The sequence below is a fragment of the Aptenodytes forsteri genome, unplaced genomic scaffold (genome assembly GCF_000699145.1).
Source record: "Aptenodytes forsteri isolate BGI_AS27 unplaced genomic scaffold, ASM69914v1 Scaffold369, whole genome shotgun sequence".
In the NCBI taxonomy this organism is placed as follows: Eukaryota; Metazoa; Chordata; class Aves; order Sphenisciformes; family Spheniscidae; genus Aptenodytes; species Aptenodytes forsteri.
Window position 1 is genome coordinate 1616461 of NW_008794965.1, and position 10123 is coordinate 1626583.

At 49.1% G+C, this 10123-nt stretch overlaps 1 protein-coding gene across 2 annotated transcripts in view; it reads right to left on the reverse strand.

Moving 5' to 3' along the window:
* Nucleotides 1–9378, reverse strand: part of PPP1R16B (protein phosphatase 1 regulatory subunit 16B) — a 41982-nt gene extending 32604 nt beyond the window's left edge. For both annotated transcript variants that reach the window (XM_009275531.1, XM_009275530.1), the window contains exon 1: nucleotides 9132–9378. In XM_009275531.1, coding sequence (XP_009273806.1) covers nucleotides 9132–9378 — 247 coding nt within the window. The remainder of the gene's footprint in view (nucleotides 1–9131) is intronic.
* Between the last annotated feature and the right edge of the window lie 745 nt (nucleotides 9379–10123).

Consider the following 10123-nt stretch of genomic DNA (forward strand, 5'->3'; position numbering starts at 1 on the left):
TTGGGGTTTTTTTTTTTTACTAATATGATCTCTCTTGTCAGCCCAGGTAAAGGCACACAAATTGAAATGAGACTTTGGAAGTTTCCCATTGCAATTCAGAGCCTGGTGCTCTTACACTCAAGACAGGGACCACTTCTCTGTGCCACCTTGGAAGCAAAGCCAGGCAGAGCAGACGAGACCACCAGGAAAAAGGGGAACTGAGATCTACCTTGAAATCCTTAGCCAAACTGACAGATGCTACAAACTGTTATAAAATGTATACAGAGTGTGAGAAACACAACCGAGCAACTAAAGCCAGTTTCCTACATGAGTAACATTTATAGCCAGTCTACCTCATGCTATCTAGGGAATCCGGAGGCCAAATTCAGCAATAAGCAGTTTCAAATTGCAGGGACCTCAGTGGAAACTGCATCCGCTTGCTAGTAGCTGCACATGGGCTCCTGTTCCCCGAATTACAAGGAGTGCAGGGTGCTTGATTGCATCTTGGCTCTTGATTACAAAGGCATCGGCAGACAGAATTAAACAGTTCGCTTCCTGGCCTATTTAGCATCCTTTGGGTGACGGGTTAGAGGGTAGGCAAGGCTTAGAAGACATTTTTAACAGTTGTGCCAGAATCTGATTTTTTTATTTTTTATTTTTTGTCAAGACATTTGCAGCGGGTGATAAGGTTTCCCAAAGATCTGGCCAGGCTCCAGAGGAAAAAACAAGCAGTGAAAGTGTATGTAAAAGCAGCTCTGCACTAGATTATAAGGCACTGCCTGAATCAGCTGCCATAGCAACTGCTATTAAAGAAAGAATTAGAGCGTTCTTCACGGAAGTAGGAAAACTCGCAGTCAATAAGTGTAAGGATGGGATGCACAGCAAAATAAAGGGGGATAAATATAAGCAAGTGGGAAAAATATGCAGAAGTGAACGAGAAGCAGGGCTGCTTGCACAGGTACCTGCTCTCGTGTTGCAGAGATGCCTATAAATACACTAAGATACCTAACTCCAACCTCATTAGCAAGCATTTTAGATACAGTTGATCCTGCCTTGGGGCAGGAGGTGGATTACATGACCTCCCGAGGCCCTCTCAACCTCTATTTTCCATGATTCTAGGAGGAAGAAATCTACACCAGCTGAGCTGGCCTGAATCCAGAAAGGCAGGAATTTAAATCTGGGAAAAAAAAAAAAAAAGTAGATTTAATCCACCTTTCAAGTTCTCCTTGACCAGGAGAAGGGGCAGAAAGCAGAGCCTGCAGCCACAGCTTACAGCCAAGTTCCTCCTGTCTGGAAACTACATCCAAGCACTGCGTTTTCACCTGCATCAGGGTAAAGCAGCCACGTGAGGTTTAGCCCTGCAAGAAGGCTTCACCCCCAAAAATTTCCCCACCAATATTCATTTGCAAAGAAGAGGGGTTTTTTTGGGTTAGGGTTTTTTTTGTTGTCATTGTTGGGGTTTTTTGTTTGTTCATTTTTTTCGAAATACACTTGAAAAAACAATGATGCTGCAAAACACCAGGTACCAGCGAGCTCTCGAGCGTGATCAGGCTAACGTCTTACGTCCTTTTGGCAGAACTGGATTAGATATCACAACACAGCACTGCAGCGAGACTGAGCCTTGGCTATTGGAGGTCACGGCCAAGGTGGGAAGACAGACGATATTTCACTCCAGGTTGCTGCTGCTGGTTATTACGCAGAAGATACCAGAGGTCCCCCACTGAGCGGCTATTTACGCTCTCTGGTTTCTCGTTGTTGGACTGGGACAAAACACACCATTAATCAGAGCGCAGGAAACAGCACACACCTGGAAGGCAGCCAGGCAGGCAAGAAACATGTTGCCTGCAAGGAACCCCACGTCACAGCCCCCCAAAGCGAGGAGCTGGCTGGGCTGTAGCGTCAGCTCTTCCATGCCATTATCCCACCGAGCAGGCAGCGAAGCGTGCTGCTTTCAGTGCTTGATCCAACCCATATCCATGGCCATCGCTGCACTTCCATGCCTTGGTCCCCCTCGTCCGGACGGCAGGCAGTGATCCCCCCAGGGAAAATCACAAGGACAACCAAGCTGGTAAGTTACTGGCTAGAAAAAGCCACTGATATATCAGCAAGTATTATCAGGCTCAGATTGGGAAGTTCTGTCTTCGACGTTTGGCAGCCTGTAGATACCAAGGCTGCCTCCATGTCTCTGGAAGCAGAGCAGCTAGGACAGGGAAGGGGAAGGTTAAATGCCAGCGATTTAGCACTCAGTTTTATGCACGAACATCCCCGGGCACCTGGTTGAATTAAGGTCCCATCGATAATCTGCCTTCAGCTGACAAAAGTCCTGACGTTCCCAGTGAAGGTGGCCGTTGCATCCTGAGCTCTCCCTGCCGTGATTTGGCCGGGCAGGGTTTGCAGAGCAGATGGTGACCTTACATATCCTACCTACTGCACCTTGCACGCACAACCCTAAGAGTTTCAGCCTTTACTCCCCATTGCCCAGATCCCCTTTTGAAAGGGAATACTCCTTACTCACGGTTGCATTAAGAAGCAACCATCGACAATACTAATAAACCAAAGAAATGCCCAGTTTGCATTTACGGGTACATGCAACCAAGGAGACACTGGTTCCGAGTTTCCCCTCCAAAACACATTGTAGCCAAATTTTAGAAGCCGATTAAGTGATTTAAGCCACTTCTAGTAAGAAACAAAATCTGGGATTGGCAACAGTCATTGGCCAATCCCCGTTTGATTTAAAACACCTTGAATCCAAACAGACCGTCCTTACTGGAGGGACAAGTAGTTTGAATCCAATGTTTATTCATTATCTTGTAATGCTATTACAAGATACATAAGAAATATTTTTAGCAGTATCAGAAATGGTGGAAGCTGGCACACACGTAAAAGCCAGAAACCGAAACGATGTGAAACCAACCCATTTCCATCATGCAAGCCGAGAACATGCGCTCCGCCGAAACAACGTGCAAGTGGAAAGATGTGCCCATGGAGGGGCTGTGGGGGCGCGGGGGGGTGTGTGTGGGTGCGTGTGTTAAATTTTGATTTAAAAAAATTCCAGCCAGGATCCCTACATCACCGTTTCTTAGCAAGGACAGTCAGAGCGCATTCGCATGCACGTTTTCAGTTCTTGTTTTAGTCAAGAAAAGTAATTGCTCCCTGCGGGGCGCAGGAGGGAGACTGCTTGTGCTATGAGCCTTGCTGTGAATCGAGGAACTTAAAAGATGCAGAATTTCTGGTCTGTAGGTATGGAAAGAGTCTGTTTCTCAACTCGCACGTCTTGAAACAGCAAGCAGCGATGCTCAGTGCACGCAACAGCCAGCACCCTGAGAACAAGCACCCGGATCCTTCTGAAAGGGATTAAGAGGAGGCTTGATCCATTGAAACCAAAGCTCTTCTACAACAGCTGGGGTAACGTTTTTAAAGAACACATTCTGAAGTTAAGGGAATTTCTCATTTTGTCATTTAAAAAATAAAAAAAAGTATTTCTGATCAAAAATTTTTGTTTAAAGAAAGGGCTTGAAACAAAATGTTTAAGTTGACTCCAGATTTGGGGGAGGAGGGCCTCACCCCAGTAAAAACCCGAGATGGACTTTCAGCATTAACAGCCAAAAAGAAAAGTTGGCATTTCAAGGTCTTATGGAAATGGAAACAATTTTCCCACTTGACTGAAATTTCAGGAAGTAAGAAAAAAAAAAAGAAAAAGATTATTTACTTGTTATGACAACAGAGAAAGTTGCATATTCAATATTGCTCGTGCTCCCAGATGCCATCTAGTTAGCTGCCATATGCAAGCCACCCCGCGTTGGCATCGCATCCAGACTGCATGAAAAATCCAAGTTAAATGTGGCCAAACATGTGAATCTGCTTTTGGAAGACATACCAAGCACCATTAACGAAATTAACAAAATCCATCATCGCCAAGAGCTCCCACACACAGCTTCCCGAAGAGGATGGGTTTCATTTCCCCACCTATGGAGTTTAAAACTCAAGAAACGCCTTTGTTATTGAACAGAAACTTTTCATTTCTGACTCGAGTCATTCCCCAAATACCCAGATATACACTCAGACTGCTGGGGATAAATGAGATTCTTTTTTCAGAGCCCTTCAAAGGGCACGAAACCCAAGAGAAAAATCTTCTCAGACAGATAAATGCACTTGCTCATAGACATGGACACAGGAACCCCATGTAAAAAGCTTCAGGAGACTAATAATGTGGGTAGAAAATTAAGGCACCTCATAAAAGGTTTTTACTAACAAGGGAACAGATCACATCAACTTGGAAAGGTTAAAGAAAGCAATTTATAGACACTAATTAGGGCCTCTTTTTAAGGTGCCTTTGCAAATGACAAGGTTGGTTTTATTCCAGAAAGGTGCAAAGGGAGCGCAGTAGGAGCTGCCTGGGGATGGCTCCTAAAAGGGTTTACCACGCTCATCACTACCGCACATTTACAGGAGATTTAAGGGTCGGCACAAAGGGAAACGTGGGGGATGTATTTACACGAATAAGCTGTGCAATACTTATACCCTCCCCCAGGAAATCATCTCCACGCTGGCGCAGGACCCAGCGAGCCCCAAGCTTGCGCCCGCTGCTCTGCTAACGGGAACCGTTTTGCTGGATGCCAAGTCCAAGGTCATCAAACCTGAGTTTTCATTCACTTTCTGGCTCACCAGCTGTAAGGATCTGCATGGTTAAACTTCTGCAGAAACGCTGTTTTATGCAACACTCTGGCTCTAACAAAGTTTTGCTTGCAGGATGAAGTGCCAGAAGGTGGGAGCTGAAGGACTTTGCAGCGATGCTTCCCGGAGCCACGCCGGGGGGTCAGCAGGCACCTGTGGGGAGGCAGCTCTCATCCAAGAGCAGGAGAAACCAGGGCACCTCCAGAGCTGTTGGAAGGTGAATTGGTCCTTTGGGAGCTTTATTTCTCTTTCTTTTTAATTTTTCTTCGGGGGTTTGCTGAAGGGAACACAGCTTACCCCCCAGGTAACGCGAACACCTCCAGCTTCTGTCATTGAAGTGGGAGCTCCCTCTGCAAACAGGCCAGGTCTGCAAAGGGACTTCCAGGCAGCAAATGCCACACATCTGTACAGGCAGCCACTTTACCCACCTCTGGGATCTCTTTTTTCAATTTACAGAACACCAGCTCCTCTCCCCGCGCTCTGGGGCTGCTTTTATAGGAGCTCAGCGATGTAGAAAGACCTGGACACGACAGCCCTGCAGCACCCGGGGCTGCTTTTGGGGACAAGGTGCCGCCCTGGGAACGGTGGGACCAGCCTCCTCCCCACGGTTTCGGTCCATCATCTTGCAGGCCAGCCTCAAAGGGCCACAGCCTTCAGCAGCCCTCAGAATTTCTCTGCAATTAGTACGGTAGCTTATAAAGTATTGTTTTATTGCATTATAAAGCAACTCTCCTTCACAGCCATTAGAACAGCCCAGAGGTTGTACACAACACTGCCACTCCCTGTAAGTTCTGTATGGACTGAGTGTCCTTCCCTTTGCACCGTCCCCCTGCAACCAGCTCAGATTGTGCCTAGAGCTGGGTGAGGGCTTGAACATATTTCCACTTAAAACGGTGATTGTGCGCGATGCCCCTCCACAGCATGCCCTTCCCAGCTCCTCCGCAGGGGAGAGCGGAGCGGGTCCAGTGTGGCAGCTGGGAGTGCTCTGCTCTCACCTCAGAGCTCACCCATGAACTGTCTGTAAATATTTCGGCTTTCCAAACCGAAGGTCCCAGCAGGCACACTGCAGCCCAGGGGAACCGCTGCCCTCGGTCTGGGCTGGCTGCCCATCACCTACTTCTCCCCAGCCTGACTGTCCGCTCACATCTGCCACCAGCGTGTTTGCGGTGTGCTCCCTACCCTGGTTCTGTCAGCAGAGATCCAAAGGAGCTTTTAATAGCAGCTTGTTTGTTAAACCTGGGATATTTTGACAGATCTGTTGCAGAGATGCGAGGAACAAGCAGGCAGGAGCCATCACCCCTTTGCAGCTCCTGCCCACGCCGGGGCTGATGCTCCCTAGGAGCCCTGGCCTTCAGTCCTGCTTCACCACCACGCTGACACAGCAATTCTGCAACACACCCAGTCACCCATGGACTCATCAGCCACAGACGAACCTGGATTTCTTACATGGGAAAGAAGTCCTCTTCTCCGAGGCCGTCACATTTGCAGAGCCAGAGAGGTCACAGGCTAGGTGGGAAGCCAGGGTGGCTCAGGCCGGTGGCCGTGCCATCGATGGCAGAAGGAAGCGGGGACGAGGGAAGGTGCTGCAGATAGCCGCGGGCGCACGGGAGCTGAGCAAAATGAGCGCAGCTCTTTCATTTACACCCGGGCAAGGTGCAGGCAAAGGACAGTGAAGTCAGCACGTCCAGGTCCTCAGGGAGACGGGGCTGCTCCCTGAAGAGCAGGGCAGGGTTTTGCACCCACCGACGCCATCCTACAGGGCTCGACCCACCACCTCCATCAGGAGGTTACGCCACAGCACAAGACACCTTCTGGACAAAGAGCCAACTCGCTATCCAGCTCCGCTTTCTTTTCCCCGATTTCATTGCACAGTGCCTACTACCATCCCTTCTCCCACTTCAGGAGAGAGAACGTTAAAAATAAATACAAAAGTACAGAAAAGTAACAAAGAATGGAAATGGCACACCCGCTCAGAGGTAGCTCGGAGGTGACACGTGCCAGCTGCTCCCCCAGCTCTCTAACCTTCCTCAAGTTAACTTCTCAACTTCTCAATCATTTATATTTCACCTCCCCCTCCACTTCCCACATGGAAACAAAAGATGATTCATACACCAAAATAATCACCTGGGACCTCCAAAAGCCCACAAATTCCCTCACTTTGGCCTAGGGCACTCTATATGGAATTTTCCCAGTTTGGTGTCTGGGTTTGACTCTGTCCCCTCCTCCCCTTTATACTGGTCCCACAGCACAGAGGGGGCAGAGCAGGGACAGGACCTGCCCGCACACTAGTTTTAGGACTTAAATTGATAGACCACAAAACAAATCAAATTTAAAAACTTGAGGCATCTGAAAAATCCAGCTACACAGGGGAAGCACCCGTGGCACCGGGGATACTTCCCCTGCTCTCTCCGGTGGGTGGAGAGGTTGGTTTTTCCACCGAGCAGGGAAGTGCCTTTATCACGTTGGGTGTAACCAGCATCGCATCAGAAAGAGCGACCGATGGTTAAAGCCCGCTACCTGGGCTCGCCTACGGAAAGAGGTCGACACGATTATAGTACCAAAAGAGACCTGCAGCAATGGATTTTCCCTTGCAGGAGGAAAAGAGTGAAGCTGTGAGCTGAAAGCTCAACTCCTGCACCCCCAACAGCGAAGTATCCGTGTCCATATGTGGTGCAAGACCGTCGTCCACAGGACCTCTGACACCAGCACGTTAATGCCGCTGCCTGAACACACGCTGGCCCTGCCTGCTCACTGCTGTCAGGGTGCACAACCACCCTCCACCAGTGCCGTGTCTGCAAACACCTCTGCCATTTGTGCCTCTCTCACAAAATAAGAAAGTATTTGTAAGGCAGACAGTGAAGGAGCTTTCCTCCTTCCAAACTGCCCAGGTCCAAAGCCAGAAAGTGCAGAAAGCAAAACTACAAGGTTGGGCCTCTCGCAGACCTGTTGGCCCCATGGCACCCTCCAGCCCAAGCGCTGAGCGGAGGCACCGTTGCCGCGTGATGAGGAGGACAATGAAATGCTCGTTATCCACCCCAACACTGTGACCTGTCACTTACAAGTGGGCAGCTGGGTACAAAACCCAAAGCCAAACCCTGCCAAGTATCTGCCAGCACAGGCAGAGGCGATACAAGTCATAAATCTGTCATCTCAGGCAATGCCAACAGACACAATTTCACAGTAGGGCTCTACTTGGCTTCACTGCTGGGGCTCTCCTAGAAGACTACAACAGCTCAGAGTGAGAAACACAGGTTCACTGGAGCAAAGAGCTGGAAGCAACTGTTAAACCTTTAAAGCACAGAAGAAACAAATAAAAGCCTGCAGTTTCCAGGGCATTATCACACGTCTGCTCTCCCAGAAAGAGGCTACAAATGCACGCAAAACCACAGACACACAGCAGGGCTTGGCAAACGCTTGTAACACACCGCCCAGGCAGGCATCACTGTCCAAAGTGCTCCATTTCCAAACAGGTGCAAAACACGCACACGAGGACAAGCTATGGTGCACAAAAGGCCTCCGCAGAAACAGGGACATGACTTTGGGGAGACTCCTCACAAGACAAGACAAGGTCCTTGCCTTCCACCCACATACCAGGCAAGTATATACTGCTTCTTGCAAAAGATGTGGGAACTAGAGCAACATTCACTAGCAGAGATGCAGCTCAACTGGCCGGGTTTCCTGAGCATCTCCCTTGTCTCTGCCATGCCAAAGGAACAGGAAGATCACACCGATTTCGCTACCTGGCAGAGCGGCAACCCCAAAGGCTGCTCCAGGTCTCCTCCAAGAAATGTTTTTACTTCTCTGCAGAGAAGTAAGCTTACAGGTTTTCCCCCGTGCTGTGCTGAGGCTAATGGGGCTTGACTTTTAGACATTTCCTCCCCCCTCTTCAGATTTTGGAGCAAAAGCAAAGCACTTTGATCCACTTTGAAATGGTGCAATTAAACCCATTTCTGAACAATTTGCAGTTCTTTTCTATAGGAAGCATTAAGCAAAGCCATGCTTTTCAGTATTTTGAATAGGGAAAAAATTCACACATCCATGTAGCTCCCAATCCATCCCCCCAAGCAGGGAAGCTGAAGAGATTTACACTGACATGTAAATCCCTGTGACAGACTTCTATAAAACCACTAAAAGAGGCACACCCAGAAGGCAAAGAAGCATTTCACACCTTCTGTAAGTAGAAAGTGTGAAAAGGAAAGAGATGAAAGCCGCCTCCCTTTCCCCAAATCTCGGTCATAACTCCTGCCCTATCCTGGCGTTCGTGTGCCCACTCCTGATATCAATCTAGGTAACGCTGGTGTCACACAGTGCTTCGAGGACCCCATTGCTGTATCAGAAATGGCAACACTCTAGAGACCAACACCACGTCAAGGGTAGTCCAGTCCATGGATCTCAACACAGATGCCTCTGCACACCACAGCGCTACATGGACCTCGCATGTAGCCAGTCAAAGAAATTGCCAGATACAAGTGCCGTACCTTCCTCCAAGTCGTTCCTCAGAGAAGCCTCCAGCAGAGCAACGCTGGCTTCAAAAGACACTTTCTTTCGGTTAACAGCATTTCTCTTCTTTTCATGCTTCCGCTTCTTGTGCTGCATCTCCTTCTCATACTGCGCCCATTTCTTCAGCTGCTGAGCCCTCCGCTTCTGGGCTGCCCGCAGCCTCTCCAGTGTGGGCACCTTATCCAGCAGCTGCAGCTCTGTCAGGAGGTCCACGTGGGCATCCATCGCTTCTGCCGAGAGAGAGGGGGTGAAGGATGTCCCAGCAGGAAACGATGTCCCACTGCAGGTCCTTTGGATCGCAGCCGCCTGCTGCTATACCAGCATCTTGAGGCCAAGCTGGGAAGGGCCCATCGCAGTGTCCGATGAGAATATGGTGGAAACCTGAAATGAGGAGGAAAGTGTGAGGGATCAAGTCTCATCACCCCGTGCAGACAAGCAACTAAGACCAGCCTGTTGGAAAACAGACAGGCAACACCTACCATCTCAAAAGGCAGCTCACTTAATTGCACTTTAATTGCTTGGTTGTTCTCACTGGCCTTTGTGACTCCACCCTTCACCCACTCCAAACACCTAAGCAAAACCCTCTTGATTAAGCAGTAGTTATAGTGTGCAATTCAGTCACGTCTGCAGTTCAAGGTAGACCTCTCTTATGAGCAGAAGAAAGTCTTACTGAGCAAAGATCTTCCATAGTATTTCATACCATTCCTCAGACAACTCAGGAGATATTCAAGTGCTGAGACACATCCTTCCCTCCAGCTGGCCCCTTCCAGCGTAACCATCACCCCTCATTACAAGTGTCCCCAACACCGCAGCCAGGACTGGGCTGCACTGACACATACCAGCAGCCGCCTCCCTGGAGCATTTTGGTCTGTGCAGCAAAACACAGGGCAGAGGGGACCAAGACTGTAGTGGCAGAGCCCGGGGCAGCCACAGACACCAGCCCAGGCCATTTCAGCACAAAAAAACCCAA